The following is an 18177-nucleotide window of genomic DNA, read 5'->3' on the forward strand; positions in this document are numbered from 1 at the left end:
GAGATGAAAGATGTAATCACATTGCATGCACCCCGTACCGATGCCGGAAGGAGGAAGACAACCTCAACTGTTTTGTATACTGAGTTCAAAACACAAACTAACACGTTCCCTTTTATGCAAAATTTGGAATGCTGTGTGCATTTCAAGTCCCTCCTCATTGAATACAGTTACGCAAAGCACGTGCCAATACATGTCTTCCTCTTTTTGCAGATGGAGGCATGTCTTGGACGTTAACATACCCATATACTGGCGCGTTAGGACTGAGCTACTAAAAGTTTCATAAGTCGGGGCTTACCTGCAGTCCTCCAGCCAGGTCGCGATCTTCTCATTGGGTACGTGCCCTTTGGAGAGAAAGAGCTGTGCGTTAGTGACAGGAAGCGCTAGGGGGACCGAGAGGGTGGATGGAATCAGACCGACCTGCTTGGGCGGCCAGGCCCGCCAGCTCCCGCTGGTGCAGCGAAGCGGCGGGCGGGTCTTCGGAGGCCTGCCAGGAGTCCCTGCTCTGCGCCCAGGCCTGCCTCTTGTCTGTGGCCCCGATCGGGCAGCCGGGCCCCGGCGCCGCCGCCACCTCCTCCATGGGGACCGCTCTCGCTGAGGCGGGCAGGAAACCTGCGGGATAAACAAGCGAGCCCCGCTTCAGTCACAGGCAGCGGCCAGAGGCGGAAGTCACTCCCCGAGCCCTGAACTTTCCGCCGAGTTCATGTCTCTAACACACAGCAGCGGCTGAGACCAGGAGGCGTTATATAAACAGCGTTCCTCGGGCAGGAAGCGCACAAACACGCATGGCAGTCACAGGTTGCGCTCCACAAAGTCTCTGTTTCGGCTCCCCCACCTCCTTCATCACCAACTTTCTCATTTACCCAATCCGCTCCTGCGTCCTCCTCCTTGGGTTCCTCCTCCTCCTCCAGTCCTTTCCTTAGAATCTATTCGCTGTCAGTCACTTTTTTGGAGAGCGGGTGGCGCCGGACAGCGCAGGCGCAAACCTGGACCTGATTCTGAGGAACACCTGAAGAGGTGAGCGTGGGAGTTTGACAGCGGTTCTCGACAGGTTCTTGCCCGCTCTAATTCCACTCCCACGGAAACCGTCAAGCGGGAGACTTGTTTCAAGCGCAGCATCAGGAAAGCAGTCGTAAAGTTGCTTTCGGAAGTGACTTCTGACTGAAGCAGAAAACAAAGACGAGATACGGAGGAAGCGAGCCCTGGCAGGGCCAACTGGGCTGAAAGTGGCTTTCCCTTGCAAATGTGTAAAGTCTGCAGAGGACATTACGTTTAGAATTAATTAATTTCTACGCACCACTCGAACGTAATATATGCCAAGTTAAACTATCTATTTGTTTTACATGTGAGGCGAGTTTGTATTGTTGTAGCGTGTGGGGTACCTACACATTCTGTCTGTTCAAGTGAATCTTGCACTAATGATGATTGAAATGATGCACACCTGTTCTGTATTAGCTAATTAAGCTTGCACTTCTGCCGCACATGCTCTGCCTCGCCTGCGTGTGAGAGGAAGCCGGCACTTCTGCTGCGTATGCACTGTAAATTGCTTTTGTTTCAGGATAGATTGCATTTCTCTTGCCATTGCAGAACCTGTTTTCTGGTGCAAGTTTGCTCTGGAGTTCTATAGGTTGCATTTGAGTCTGTGTGTGTGCTGTACCTCCACGTTTGACAGGAAAATGCACACAGCGGCTTCCCAGGACATGCCTGTACTGTGTAAGTGTGACTGTTGCTGTACCTGATTTGTATGCGTGACCAATGCGTACCCTGTTGTAGCTCTTCTTTGTGTGTGAGGGAAGCTTTCACTGCTGTGCTTCTGATGTAATTGTATGGGTGTGTGATGGAAACTTGGACTTCTGCTGTCGGTGTGGTTTCTCTTCTTTGTGCAGGAGAAGTTCCACTACTTTTAGCCTGTTCTGTGTCTCTTGTTTCAGAATAGCCTACTCTTGATTTCTGTGCCCCTGCCATTCTCTGAGAGACTGACGCTTGTGCTGGTAGTGCCTCGATGCCTGCCTGTGTTCTGTGTGTGAGAGAATCTAATGCTTCCACTGCCCAGTCTGCATCTGTTAAGTGTGTGCAAGTGAGGTTTTCAGTTCTCCTTTCCGTACTATGTATCGTCTTTCTTTATGTGTGTTTGTGCAAGAGAAGCTTGCACTTCTAATCCTGATGCAGTCCATATTCTACTGGTGAGATACTACACCGCCGAATCCCATCCGTATCATTTCCGTGTATAAATAATCCTTTCTGCTGTTGTGTGTTTGTGTTGTCCTGCTCCTGTCTACGCTGTACATGTTCTTTGCCTACAAGAGAAGTGTGCTACGTGCTTACTGTAAAATGCTCTCCTGCCACCTTTAATGAGCAATAATGTCACACCTTGAATGCTTCCTCCTTAAATGTAAATATTTGTGCAGTGCATGAATGCCGCGGTACCAGCACAAACTCCCTCACACCCATGAGAAGAGCTGTGAAGACCATGTGACGGCAGGGTGTGGTATGTCACACTGCCATGGAGAACTTTAGCGTCCAGCACTTTAAAATCAACATCTGTCATGTGGAAGCTATCCCAGTGTATATACACATTAGGGAGTTTATACAGGATAACTACTGTGTGCACGGCAACACAATTGTCAATGGTAATTACAATTGTGCGTGTGATTGATGGCAGAAAAGAGCACAGGTTTCTGTACAGTAGCAGCTCTGCGCACAATAGCAGTGTTGTGTAGAGTAATGAGGGCTTATAGTGTGTCAAACGTGTACAATAACAATTGTTAAAAAAAACAACAAGCATGAATGCATAAATATGGACAGTGGAAGAAAAACTGCTTTGTCGGTAAAATAAAACCTATATGTATGTGTACAGTAAATATTACATTTGTTTATAAACTTTAAATTCAGCCAGGAAGGAGTGGCGGCTTGAAGTGATTTCTGTGAAAGCCCAATACACTGAGTGTTTCAATAACAAAGATTAGTTAAATCAGGAATTCACTATACACTGCATTCCTACCACAAGAAGAAACTCATCTGATCCTACATCATTCCAAAGTACTGGGCAATGCTTGCACCACTCTTTGAGGAAAAGAATGACAAAACAATTAAAGAACTAAAGTCAGCTTTCTGTCACTATAATATAACTGTCTCCATGATAAAAAACAAGCATTTGCAATGCAACGGGTCTCGCATTTCTCCAAGTTAGAGCTATTAGCAGTTGTGAACTCCTAACCAGACTTTTCTTGCCTCATTAAATGGAAAAAAACGAGCACGATCGCGCTGCTAAAAATGGAAATGGAAATAGAAATGGTCTCTGGGTCGATGTCATGCCAAGCGAGATCACGCTGCGAAAAAAGAGAAAACGTAGTCCACAAACCGGATAGATAACAGCGAGCCTTGTATGTTTTCAGTACTTGGTCGCTGCGCTCGAGGAGGGCTAACCACCGAAAAGGCATGACGTATGCATGCCTTCCACTAATGAAAGCAAGCAGATTTTAAAAGGCAAGCCCACGAACCAATGAAAGACACTGATGTGACATGGGCAGGGCTCCGAGCCCTTTTCTAACCACTTCAGCATCTCGCAAGCGATACGCATGGGCAAGCGCATGCTATCGCAGGCTCAACCCTAATAATATTGAACTATTGTGTTGTTTGTGGTAACGACTAATCAATGTCTCTCTAAAATAAGATATCTTCCTGAATTCCGTAAAGAAAGGTAAGTAGCGCCCAGATAAACTTACTATCTGCTGCTGAAAAATATGCCATAGCTGGGCAATGTATTTGGAAAGTGTGTGGCTAATACACTTGCTGTCTCATCAAACATAACTCGTTATTATCATTTCCTAATCAGGCATATGCAGCGGCTACAGGACAGAAACTGCAACATTAAGGACCATATGTACAGAATTTAGTGATTCTGATTTCTTAATTGTAATTCTTTACGAATCACAATTCCTAGTGTACAAAAACATACAAGTTGGAAATAGCAATTCCTAATTGAGTCACAATAGCCCTACTTCATGGATATCACTATTAATTTACAACCCATTAGGAATTGCTACCATCACAGGGTTGGTGGCTTGCTGGGGTCACTAGACCAACTTGTTTGTGATTTAATAAAAAAATATTTATTTTTATTTTTTATGCAGACCATTTTCCTTAAAGGAAAATAGGATGCGTTAAAAAAAATTAAATTACATTTTTAAGTTTCATTTTTGAGAGTAGCTGCCTTCTCTTAAAAAAATATTTGTTTGGCGAAAGGAGGAGTCTCGCAGATATACCGCTCGTTAATAGCTAACACATCCGGGCCCCTAGATGAGCTTCGCCGCAGATGGGTAGGATGGGTGGGAAAAATTTAAGAGGGAGATTGGGAAGAGGCCCTAATGGCGCCAGGAGCCCTGACAATATCCACCAAACTCCGTCTCGTGCAGTCTTTCTTTCTACACACTGCATACATGACACCTAAGAGACTAAACGGGGCGGGCCTCCGCTCCACAGCTGACTGCCCGAGGTGTTCCCAACCGGAGGCAGACTTCTACCACATGACATGGTCCTGCCCAGCCATAGAGGCATACTGGAGAGCGATCACATTACAGATCTCCAGAGCCCTACACACCGACTTAACACTGGACCCACTCCCGTTCCTGCTGGGGGTATTGGGGGCACAGACCTAAGAAGAGCTGAACGGACGCTACCCATTAGTACTTTCGCTTCCATAGGGGAGTGTTCTGGGACATGCTCATCAGTTCGTATGTGTGTCACCAAGGCATGGCAGATCTGGAGGTATTTATAAAATTGCACTTTGCTCAGCGAGAAGAGCCTTTGGAGATCTTCAAAAGGACCTCATGTGGGATCCCTCCCAGACATCCCCCAGCGTAGAGATCCCAATGTCGTCCCATTTCTTGAACCCCTGTAATCCTGCAACTTCAGCAAGGAGGTCACCATGCCACAGTGGGGTTTGTTGGGTAATGCTCTTCCACCATCCTGTGATTCTCTGGGCGTCTCTCCATCCCAGTAGCATCACCCTAGTTACCTCGGGAGTGGATCGGGGGATCGGGCACCCATAAAGGCCATCGAATACTCCAGAGTAATTCAGTGTGTGGAGTTCAAGTCGGTATGCAGGATCTGACCAACCGCCTCCAACCCAGTCATTGACGACAGTCAGTTGTGTCGCAAGGTGGTAATAGTATAGGTTTGACATCGCTAGCCCTCCATCATAGACGCTTCGTTGGCACATGGTGAGTGCCAGTCGGGGATTGGTGCCTCTCCATAGGAATTGGCCGATCGCTGAGTCAAGGTTTTTAAACCATCTCTTGGGAATTGGGTAGGGGAAGTTCTGTAGCAGGTAGAGGAGTCTAGGGAGGACCATCATTTTGAAAAGCGCAACTCTCCCGAGCAAATTAAGAGGTAGGGTTTGCCAACGCTGGAGGTCGGCTTTGTCTTTGGCTATGAGTGGTGTGACGTTAAGTTCCCACGCCAGCTCCGGTATGAGGGCAATGGAGACCCCCAGGTACTTAAAACTGTTCTGGCGGATGGGGATGGTCTGCTGCCAGTCAACACAGTCTCTTGCGGGGTGTAGCAGGATCAGCAGAGATTTGCGGTGGTTTAATGTGAGGCCGGAGACCTCTGAAAATAGGTCCAGGATCTGTAGAATACGTGGACCGTTTGCAGCCGGGTTAGCAATATATAAGAGAACATCGTCAGCATATAACGCCACGCGGTCTTCTGAGCCAGTGGGCCAGCACCATCCTTCGATCAAGCGCAAAGAGGAGTGGGGATAGAGTGCAACCCTGGTGCGTACCGCGACCAATGCGTAATGGGTCTGACACAACTCCGTTAACCTGCACTCTGGCCGTTGGTTGGGAGTATAAAAGTCCCACTAGCCTTCGAAATCTGGGACCTGTCCCGCTGCTCTGTAGGATCTGGTGCAGATATGACCAGTCCACAGTGTCGAGTGCCTTTTCAAAGTCGAGGAGTAGAGCCTTGGGTGAACCAGTAAGGGTGCTACGGTGTGCTAGGGCCAAGTGTAGGCGTCTAATGCAGTGTCTGGTGCTCCGGGAGGGCATAAAGCCACATTGGTCGGGGTGGAATAGCGATGGGAGGGTGGGTTTTAGTCTGGTTGCCAGGATTGAGGGGAGTATTTTAACTTCGATGTTCAAAAGGGAAATGGGTCTGTATTCTGAGCAGTATCGTGATGGAGGCTGGGTTAGCATGCCTAGTAGCTAAAAGGGACATAATGACTAAATGGATGACAGAAGTGGCGCCATCCTTAAATAAGTGGAGACAGGGAATGGACTTGTGTGCACAACAGGAGGGGTTGGTATATGAGGCCAGAGGTAGCCCGGGCAAATATGATAAGATTTGGGGAAGATGGGAGGCCTTGGCGGGCGACTAGAGCAAAGTAGAGCTTAACACGCATTGGAAACACTCTCCCCAGAGGTAGGCCCGTGCCTCAACCGGCTCCTATCCTCATTCCTACACTTACCTGGGATCTCGAGGCAACCGCATTCCTGCCACTGAGAGATATAGACACCAGGAGCCAGGCCCTCATCTAGGCCTAGTCGATCAACATCAGAATAACTGGAGCACCTATAACACACGCAACTCAGCACTCATTGTTAAGAAGCATTTATTTTACTTTATCTTAGTTGACTCTATCCTATTTTATGTTATCCTACCTTACCCCACAGTATCATATTATATAGTATTGTATGTTGCTTGGTTGACAGTTGTACATGATATCACGTTTTATTTCCTTCAAACAATAAAAATCTCTTTATAAAAAACAAACAAATTTGTTTAAAGATTCAATAAGGGAATTGGGGTTCCTTGGGGAGCCCTTCCCATTTTCAAATGGTTACCACCACCCATGAGTTGTCACTAACAAATGAATGTTTTGCAAACATTATTTAGCCACGTTATCAGCATTTGGAAGGCGTGCCCTAAACACGCCCCTTCCAAATACTGTATCACTAAGCACAAATTGATATTCAGTAATTGCAATTTGTGCTCTGTACATGTGGAAAAGCATTTCTGTGATTGGTAATGGCTCGATTCTGCAACTCTTGCTTATTCCAACCTCAATAATGCCTTTGCACATAGGCACCTAAAATCTTGGATGACACATGCTGGCATTTTAGATATTGGTGATGCCTCCCTATTCATTTTTCTTCGTTTGTCAGTAACATTTGATAATGTTGATCATCATAGGCCTTTTCAGACCTTCATACCCTACTATACATTATGAATGAAGTCCTAATCTAGTTCTCCTTTCTGACAAATCAAATGCATCTGGTCAGTTTAGGCACTGTCACCGTCAACCCTTCCCCTGTCATGAGTGTTGTTCCTAAGGTGTCTTTACTGGTGTCTATGTTATTAAAACACTGTTTGGAACTACCAAGAATGTTGATAGAGGAGTCGTGTTACAATACATCAATATGTATGATGCACAGACCTATTTTAAGATCTGGTAAATTTATGTTATCTATTTTTTAAAACAATGCTCTTTGAACTGGCATCAATCAATGTTCTCACATCTTTTCAAGCTTTAATGTTAACTCAAAGTTTACTCATATCTGCAGACGATAAAAATGTTTAATAAAGAATGGCTGTCAGATATATTGACAGCTTCTTTCTCTTATTGCTCAATGAAGACAAATCGCTTGGCATGTGGCTTTAACCACATTTTTTCCCGACTTCACAAACTGAACATACAGCAAAAAAACAAGAACCACATAACTATTTCTCCAACAAACTGGCTTCTGCATTGTAGTACAGGCCCTGGTTTTGGCCAGAAAAGATTTTTGGAACGCCAGCTTGTGAGGCAATCAAATGTGCTCTTTAATCTCAATTACATCCCAGTTTACTCAATGGCCTAGTTCCTCTCAGGCTCAAGAAAATCTAACCATATAGCTATAGTTGTAAGGTGTCTTAATCGGTTGTTAAGTTAAAGCTGGCTTGCGTTACTTTTAAAACACCAAACTTGCAACAGCCGGAGTAGCTTTGCCCATCTCTCAAAATCTCTTGTGCTAGCAAAATACTGAGAATATACACTATCTACAACAACAAAATATCTCATGAAGCAGCAACACTATCATTTTCTGGAGCAGCCTGCTACTTTTGGAATTTTCTTGAAGTTGCCCTGAGACGCTTGAGAATTTGGTGCAACACCACAAAATGTTCAAAGCTGATTACTCTACCTGATTTATCCCCTGCATCCCTTTGTGCCAGCCTCCTCTCTTTTGCCCTGTCTCTATTCTCCTCTTTCTTCAGGCTGCCTTATTGCTGTTGCTGCCATTCTGTTCCTATTTCTCCTTGTCCAGTTTGCATATTGCTGCTCCTACCTTGCTCTTCTGTCCTCCCTTTTTACCATCCTTCTCTTCCTGCCATCTCCACTGCTGCATTTTGGCAAGCCACCACCTCATCCTGCTTTCCTCTCTGGCATCTGTGCCATCTAGCCTCCTGACTTCCTTCTTCCCTATACTTCACCATCTCCCATCATGATGATGACCATAGTCCTGTGGGATGCAATATGTTGGGGAAGATAAAGCTTCCCATACCCGTTTAAAGGTTGATGCTGTTGTTTGTTTGTAAGGTATGCTCTGCATGGAAATTTGTTGTTGATATCTACAGCACACCTTATTCATAGAGATACACTTTATAAAAAGGCAAACATAAAATAAATACTAACATTATTGTGCTTACATGAGTATATATTTGTACCAGATCAGCCGTTTTACATAATACATTCAGAAGTAGTAGTCTAATTTGCACATAATTACAGAAGAGTGTGTACAGAAATAAAGATGTGTTGTTTTTGTTCTTCTTGCTATATACAGACTGACTGGGGTTCTGGTAGTGGAAATTAACTTGATGCACCCAAAGCTAAAAGGGAGGGAGAGAGTTTCCTTGTAGTGATTTCTGAAATCCTATGGAGGGGGCTGTCTATCAAATGCAGAAAATGCCTAAGTACTGCCATCAGGGTGTGGTGAGAGTTTCCACCCACATCCTAAAAATTCATATTAGACCCTCCCTATTACCTTAATGATTCCCAAACAGCTCTTCCTCATACATTGTAAATTGTACAAAAGGGTGTTCCACTCTGCTTCAGACTGAGAGGAAACAAAATGAAAGGAATGCAAAGAATGCAGCACTCCAAGTCTGAGCAATGAAGTTAATAATGCACTTCCCAAGTTTCATACACGGAAAGAATAACATGAGCCTTTATTTCAAATGCAGTACATGTCCAATTCTGAAAATAATCACAGCATTGAAATAATAATGATCACAGAATTCAACAATGGTTATTATATGTATGTATATATATATAAATCTAAATATATGGACTACGTATTCATGCATGCACAAGGCAAAGCTAAAAATAAGAATTAAAAATGCATTACCATGGGGCTTGACATCAACATCATCCCTTTGTCTACCAGCTTCAGGCCATGGAACCCAGATGACCGAAAGGAGAGAACTACTCGCAATGGGATTCGTTTCTAAGCAATGCGTCACTCCTCAGATAAGCTCAGTCTTCACGACCGTCAAGTTTCCTCCACCTAATATACATTAAACAACCTTAAGAGGAAGATTCTAGAAACCCCCCTCCCATCGGGTAATTTTTTGTTCAAACGCTGGCTGTACCAGGTCAGTGTTGAACAAGCACGTGTAGAGACGGGCCAAATCCCAAGGTGCACTTCCAAGACCGAGCTGTACCCTGCTTTACCATAAACATTCTCAGCCTGGTACATAACAAAACTGTTATATTTTCCATAAACCCCTATCCTAAAAAGAAACCAACATCGACTGCAGGTTCATTTCAGAAAAAAAAAAAAAAACATCAGTTTGTTGCCGAATTTATTTTCTGTCAGAAGGGATGATAAACCATTTCAGCTACTTCAGCTCTGGCAGAACCTAAGGTTCTTTGAGAATTCTGAGTCGAGCGTTGCTACCAACCCCTGCCAATGCCACCAACCATGTCACGTGTTTGGGTGCACATGTGACACAGTCCTGCCTACACTCTACTCACCACTTGCACCATGACTTAAAAAAACTTTCTTCTCCCAAGAGCTGTGGTCCCAGACATCATCCTATTTCCTTAGACCATTCCACCTTTGTAACCAGACTATCCCTGTTGTTGTGATCACCCGTGGCTGACAATTCCTCAAAGGTCATGAAATTCTGCTGTATCTAGCAACTAATAAGTTTCTGTGCAAGCTCAGCACTGGGCGGTCTCTTTTTACTTTCTCATCTGGTCATTGTCAGTTTCTGCAAGTTTGCATGCTACAAGATAGGGCAAGAGGAAACCTACATTAGGCCAATCCTCTCGCAAAACAGTTTGAAACTATCACTGAAAACTGGTCGAAAGGATGCCATAGTGGCTAGAGTCATCTACGTCTTCAATATAGACATGGAGTGCTCAGCAGCATCTCACAGTTTGCGAATTAGCTTGATGGATTGGGAATACTTCTCAACAAAAACAACTCATATGGATGGCACAAACTGCCCATGAATGAAACACACAAGGATGCAGCCGCAAAATGTGGCATCCATTTCTCTATAATCCCAGATGAACCTACTCCCAAATAATCTAGTGGTAAGAAAACACTGACTAAATGCATGTCACCCATCATTGCTTTCCGTCTATCTCGTAATTGTTACATTAAAGTAAAGGAGAGAGGCAAAGGTTTATGCCACAGGTAGGCATATTTTAAGTATTCTCCAAGTTATAAAGTGATGTGAATTAAGCAGCAAAATTTGTTAAGTGACACTTCCCAAGTGTACCCTAATATATTTTATTTACTACTGATGAAAGGCCAGAACGTCAGGGGCTCGAAGTGCACTGCAGTTAGCAGACATACAAGTCAGTGACAACATTCTTATGCCAAAACTGACAGACATATTTCTAATGGTCTCAGGAATTCCTTATAGATGGGTAAATGGAACAGAACAGCTGAATTCAGCCTCTTGAGTGACAGGGAGCCTGTAGAACGGTAGTGATCACACATTGCAAGGCCAACACACAACTGCCCCCTAAATAAGAAGATTGAGGACTTAGATTAAATCTAGCATCTTTCTCGAATTTCAAGATCCAGTCATATCTTAGAAGAGCATGGGTGACTCTATAACGAGAGCCTGTGGGTGGGGTCATGATTATCTGCTGAACAAGACATCCAACATGCTTTGAGAACCCAAGTGCTGCCTCTTTCTAGATCCCCCTTCATCTGAGAGGGTTGACCATCCTGAATCAACTCTCGATCTATCCTAGGGTCATAGAAGCCAAAATAAACTTCTTTTCAGGAGTTCTGCATGGGATTGGGAAACCATTCCCTTACGTTTGATTATTTGGTAAGAAGTTGAATAGGCAGAACAAGTCCTGATAACATTTGAATCATGCACTCTAAACCTATAGTATCACAGGGCATGCGGGGTTCCTGAGTCAGATGTACCTGTGCAGTCCTTGAACGTTTGCTTTGTAAATTATATGTCTACTATCTGTAATGTGACCTAGCAACAACGAAGGTCCAATGTCGTATTATTTCTTGGTGGTGCTTGCTTTCCATTGTAGTTGCTACAGTAACTCGCTGTCCTGTATTATAATCTTGCTAGCACCTGGATTAGTTGTTTATTTGGTTAAAAGACCTAGGTGTGTGTTTAATTTCCTGTATTATAAACCACTCACTTTAACCCTCCTCCAATCCTGCCCAGCATTTCCTGCTCTCCCTGCAGGTCTACAGTTCTCATGCAGTTGCCATAATCCCGAGGAGTCTTTCAGTCTCTGATGCGTCCCAGTGACTCCTCTTTTGGGCACCCAACCTGTATTTATATAAATTGAGCATTCTGCTCCTCCTCAGTAAATTCATAGTCTCCATTTGTATTAATTTTCTTAACCAGACAAGACCCTCTATGATGCTTAATTTATACAGTTCTGAAGACCAATCCAATGTCACTAGTTATACCCACAGCTAGTCACAGTCACTTCATATATGTCCACGTGTGTTGGACACTGACCCTGTTGTCGCTGTGTCTTATGTAAAACACAGTCTGCCATAACATTTGGATATTGTTTTTTTTAAAGTTTTATATAGCACAAATACGAAAGGTATTGGAGCATTTTACATGAGCACCAGCTACACTATTCATTTGTTTGTGTGTTTTTAGGCACCAGGAAACTAAGCGACGTGCCCAGAATCACAAGATGTTGAGCTGACGCCGGGACTCAGACTTAGCTCCCCAGTTCCAAAGTCAGCAGCTCTGGCTCTTACTTCATATCTTCTCCCCTTAAGGTTAAAGTGATAATGCACTGCTGAAATGCAACCCCCCCAGAAAAAAACAGGGTACCATCACCCTAACTTTAAGGATCAGAATGTTTTACAATGAAAATGGCCGCAGTTAAAACGGCATCATCATTGCCATTTTTTACATTTTATTTTATTGTTTTAATTAGGGAATAACAGGTCAAAATAAATACTGGACTATGTCCAGCAAAGATAACCATATTTGCATACCCAAGCCCAACTATGAAGGTGACTGCTATGGAACAAACAAAATAAAAACAGACACCTTCTTCACATAACCACACTTCTATTCCCATATCTGTAAAATCTTTGTTGCAAGAAAAACACGTTCTATAACAAAAATAAACACCCACAAAGAAAATCACCAGAAGGAAGTGAGAACTGACGCAGAACCACATGCAAGGATTTACTCAAAGCAAAGCACATGCAAAATGGAATATAACAATTGAAAGCACTGATGGGTCAGAGATATCTACACTTCAGTCTTTTAGTAAAATCATCGAACAATATTCCCCACTGGTCGCAAGGAACTTTGATTGTCGACTTGAAGCATTTTAGGGGAGTTAACTTTTGGATATATATTTAAAGTTCTGCGAAACCAATTTGGCTCTATAATAATGACGAGAAACAGTTATCTACCTTAAAGGTTTATTTAGGTATGTGTCCAAACATAGGTAAGAGATTTAGCAAAGATTTAAGAAATACAAAACGTTTAAATGTTCCAGTATTATAAGTGTCAGTATAATAAAATACAATATAGGAACAGCCAACATATAAAGGAAACAAAATATCCAAATCAGGTGTTCCATTAAGAAACTTTCCTTTTCTATTCTGAACTTCGCAAATAAGCAGGGGATTTCTAAAGAGGAAATATAGAAAGTAGCAGCCTGGTTTCGATATTCAGTAGAAGTTTAAAGAAAATGAAAGAATGACCAGCATGGAGCTTTCCACTGAGGGTAGCCTAGCAGGGTTATTGATCTGCTGTCTCTCAAAGTCAGGATAAAGTCTATACTAGTTATGAAATACCAATTAAAAACACAACCAAGGGTTCCAGAACATCCATATATCAATCCCATCATCAGTAGCCAGTCCCATAAGCACATCTGAGGGGATCAGCATACACCCTAACTTTTCAGTCGTCAAGCAATTAGGTACACACCTGCCATCCTTTAATGTTGCATCTTCCTGGTACACCGAATGCAGAAAACCCCTTTTGTTGTGATCGTCCTCATCTGCCACAAACTCTGTTTTCTCCAGTATTAGAAATCGGATCTCTAATTGGCACAAAAAGAAATATCAATTTTTAAACTAAAAAGACTCTTAGTCCTTAGGAATCTATGGATGTATTGTTTTAGCACAAAGTACATGGTATGTGTCAATAATAAAGCCACAGGGGTGAGGATGCATCAGAAAAGCAAGCAATGCGTCGATACCTTACTTGCAAGTGAGGCAGTGTGTCAATGCTTTCCTCACCGGGTGAGCGATGCGTCAATTCTTTCCTCACAGGAAAGGGATGTGTTGATTTCTGGGCAGGCAGCCTCGGGTCCGTTGTCAGGATACTTCAATTCGATTTCCTCAGAAGCAGAAGATAACTCTTCAGTCCCGACCCGAGCTACTCACAACTAATATTAATCCTTCGTGCTGAGTACCCCGGAGGGGGAAAGGGGAATGGGATGGTAGAGAGACTGCCACAGAGATGATGAACGCCAGTACTCAGTCTGCCTCTTCACATCTAAGATTGGATACAGCACCTGCAAGAGTCACAGTCGCAATTACTAGGGACATACAACATCAGTTTTTCACTTTCTACTCTCAACACTTAATTCTCTTTAATTCTATTATTTCTTCACTCATCCGGAGTTCTCTGTAGCCTTGCTTCTCTCTATAAATGGTAGCTCTTCTTACAAAATGCTTATTACTGATTCTGGAAGAACTTCTCAACCTTTGTTAGAGATTGGTTTTATTTTGCTATATATATATATATATAGTTGGTGATAATGCGTTCTTCAAATCAGCTGATGTTATTTAATTTCTCCTGTCTTATTGTGACTTCTGTCAATACTTGTATTTGTAAATGCTTGTTTATTAAAGTTCGTTTCTCCTTTCTTACTTTGACATTTGTTGATAACTTGTATTTGTAAATGCTTGTTTATTACAGTTAGTTTCTCCTTCCTTACTTCGACATCTGTCGATAACTTGTAGTTGTAAATGCTTGTTTATTTAAGTTCGTTTCTCTTTTAAACTCTATTTTGGTTTATTACCATTGAATTTGTAAATGCTTATTTGCTAACAGTTCGTTTCTCCTTTAAACTTGGCCTTTGTTTATAACCTTGAAATTTGTAGATACTTGCTCTTATAAAGTTCGTTTTTTCTTTGACTTTAATATCTTAAACAAGAACCTTGTAAACATAAGGTTAATTCATACATTAACTCTGTAGCCTTGCCGACTTCCACGGGAACGGTTTACTATCAAACTCTTTGAATAAACCTTGACAATATTTATCCGTTTTCTGTAATATAATCTTCAAATGTAATTTTACCTCACAGGAGTTTCTGTTCTGAAGCGCGCTCTCTCTCCACATAGCTGATTCCTGTCAGACCTCAGTTGAAGTGCAAGGCTTCCAGCTGGAGAGCTCGTAACCTAGCAACCAACCGATTGCAAGACTAGAACTGTAACTAACCTTCAGGACTCACAGCGGCCATCTTGGATCTTCTCTTCTTGATTCTTCCTTTGAAATAAGCGCAAGATTACTCTGCAAACCTTCTTCCAGTTTGGGCTTTGCTGTCTCCACTGAGGATATCTCTTTGCTTTTCTCATGCACTTCTTTGATTTGACTTGGCAAGTTTGTGTGGTCATGACATCCGTGCAGTGATGTTGAAGTTTTGGTGTCCAGGGACTATGCGTGGAAAATCTGAACGCACTGTAATGATGAAGTCATGCTGAGCTGGTGATGCATCAATTTTTGCAGCCGTGAGGCAGGCACTGCGTCGATTTGACAGCAGCGAGGTGGGGGCTGCATTGATTTTTCTGCTGTTCGGCTCCGGTGCATGGATATTCACTCAGGTTTTACCAGTTTCTACTTCCAAGGGCCCAGGGACTGGAGTGGCACCACTTTGCAAATTAGGGGGTCTCAGCAAGAGAGCCCAGGTGCTGGCAGATGAAGTCTTTTATGTTCCTGAGACTCCTTAACAGGGGGCAAGCTCAGCACATGCCCTTGGAGAAGCATCTCAAGCAGGATACACAAAAAAGTCCAGTCTTTGTCCGCACTAAGGCAGAAGCATCAACTGCAGGCCAACCCAGCAAAGCACACACAGTAAAGAGGCAGTACTCCTCCTCACAGCTCTTCAGCTCTTCTTCTTGGCAGAGGTTCCTCTGGATCCAGAAGTGGTCTAAAATTGTGGGCTCAACAGTCCAATACTTATACTCATTTCAGCCTTTGAAGTAGGCAAACTTCAAAGGAAAGTCTTTGTAGTGCACAAGACCCTGCCTCATCCTTGCCCTGCCCCAGCCATATTCTAGGGCAAAGGTCTTCAAACTGGGGGGGCGGGTCCCCCTTGGGGGGCCTCAAATGATCCCAGGGGGGGCGCCAAACTCTGGCCCAAAGAAATATTATACAGATAACATGCCTTTGTTTTAAGCAGAAGCATGTACTTGCAGTTTAAAAAAGGTAACAGTAGTTAACTGCAATGTTTAAATAGACTTAGACCTATTTAAACATTGCCATCTTCCTAAAATAATTGTGAAAAATTCTGAGGGGGCCCAATGATTTTTATTTTTCAACTGGGGGGGGGGCACGGCATTAAAAAGTTTGAAGACCACTGCTCTAGGGTGTTGGAGACTGTATTATGTGAGGTCAGGCACAGCCCTTTCAAGAGCAAGTTTCAGCTCCCCCCTCCCACGATAGCCCAGGAAGACCCATCCGGTATGCAGGGCACACCCCAGCCCCTTTTGTGTTACTGTCTAGAGTGAATTCACAAACAGCTAAACTGTCAATCTAACCCAGAGGTGGATTCAGCAGCCAAGCAGAGGCACAGGATGGTTAATCAAGAGAATGCCCACTTTCTAAAAGTGGCCTTTTCAAACTAATAATGTAAAAACCAAAAGATGTATTTTTAAATTGTGAGTTCAGAGACACCAAGCTCCATATTTCTCTCTGCTCTCTTGGGAAATTAAACTTAAAATGTATTTAAAGGTAATCCCCAGGTTAACCTATGGGAGAGATAGGCCTTGCAATAGTGAAAACCGAATTTGGCAGTATTTTACTACGAGGAAATGAAAACACACCAGTACATGGCCTACCTTAAAAATACTCTGCATCCTGCCCATAGGGCTGCCTTGGGCCTAACTTAGGGTTGTCCCATATGTAGTAAAAGGGAAGATTTAGGCCTGACAAGTGGGGGCACTTGCCAGGTCGAACTGGCTGTTCCAAACTGCCCCTACAGACACTGGACTGCCAGCTCTGGGACATGTTTACATGTGGGAGGCATAATCAGTGCTGCAGGCCCACAAGTAGCATTTGTTTTACAGCCCCTGGGAACCTCTAATGGACTTTACTAGGGACTTACTAGTAGATTAAATATGCCAATCAGGGTTAACCAATCATACTCACAATTCAGATAGAGAGCACTTGCACTTTCGCACTTGTCAGCAGTGGTAAAGTGCCCAGAGTACCAAACTCAGCAAAAACAAAATCCAGCACACATTCAAAAATACAGGAAGCAGAGGCAAAAAGACAGGGGAAACCACACCAAGGATGCCAGGTCAAACACGGTCACCTCCCCAGCTGAAAGTGGGGAGAACTACCTAACCTCATGGGTAGTCTCACCACTAAGGCGGAAGAATCTGGGCAGACCATCAGCATTGGTGTGTTCTGTCCCAGGGCGGTCTTCCACAGTATAGTCCATTCCCTGTACCACCTCAACAGTTTTAGGTTTTCGGCCCTCATTGGCATTAACCATCTCAGGGGCCTGTAGTCTGTCTGAACCCAGAACTGAGTCCCAAACAAGTAGGGTCTTAGCTTCTTCAGCAACCAGACCTCAGCAAGAGCCTCTCTCTCAATTGCACTCCACTTCTGTTTCCTGGGGAGTAACCTCCTACTAATGAAGGCTACAGGCTGGTCTAGGCTGTCTTCGTTTAGCTGTGTTAGAACTTCCCCCACACCATGCACTGAAGCGACAGTCTGCACAACAAGTTCCTTGGAGAAGTCCGGTGCTTTCAGCACAGGTGCCATGCACATGGCTGCCTTCGGGGCTTCAAAAGTGGTCTGACAAACCTCAGTCCAGATCACTTTCTTGGGCTGCTTCCCGAAAGTCAGCTCTGTCAAGGGGGCAACAATGATGCCATACCCCTTGACAAATCTCCTGTAGTAGTCGGTAAGGCCTAAGAAGGCTCTCACCTCTGTCTGGGTTTCAGGAGGTTCCCAAGCCAGAATGGTATCACTTTTGGGGTGTAGGAGTGCACCTGGCCACTCCCCACCTGGTGTCTCAGGTAAACCACAGATCCCTGCCCTATTTGGCACTTACTGACCTTAATAGTGAGGCCTGCCTTCTGCAGGGCCTTTAACACTTCGCAGAGGTGATGCAGGTGATCCTCCCAGCTGGCTGGAGCTGAACACTGCAATGTCATCCAGGTAGGCAGTGCTGAAATCTTCCAGCCCAGCTAAAATCTGATTGACTAACCTCTGAAAGATGACAGGGGCATTCTTGAACCCGAAGGGCATGACCTAGAACTAGTAGTGCCCCTCTGGAATTGAAAATGCTGACCTCTCCTTTGCCCCATCGGTCAAGGCAATCTGCCAGTACCCAGATGTTAAGTCAAACATACTAAGGAACTTGGCAGCCCCTAGCCAATCTATGAGCTCATCAGCTATGGGGATGGGGCCAGCATTAGGCTTAG

At 43.9% G+C, this 18177-nt stretch overlaps 1 protein-coding gene across 1 annotated transcript in view; it reads right to left on the reverse strand.

Annotated features, from left to right (window-relative positions):
• Positions 1-933, reverse strand: part of ITPRID2 (ITPR interacting domain containing 2) — a 179767-nt gene extending 178834 nt beyond the window's left edge. The window contains exons 1-3 of the mRNA XM_069225457.1: positions 861-933; positions 418-609; positions 296-341 (exon numbers count right to left, since the gene is read on the reverse strand). Of these exons, the coding sequence (XP_069081558.1) occupies positions 296-341; positions 418-577 (206 nt within the window). The 5' untranslated portion in view covers positions 578-609; positions 861-933. The remainder of the gene's footprint in view (positions 1-295; positions 342-417; positions 610-860) is intronic.
• Between the last annotated feature and the right edge of the window lie 17244 nt (positions 934-18177).

The sequence above is a fragment of the Pleurodeles waltl genome, chromosome 3_1, assembly GCF_031143425.1.
Source record: "Pleurodeles waltl isolate 20211129_DDA chromosome 3_1, aPleWal1.hap1.20221129, whole genome shotgun sequence".
Taxonomy (NCBI): Eukaryota; Metazoa; Chordata; class Amphibia; order Caudata; family Salamandridae; genus Pleurodeles; species Pleurodeles waltl.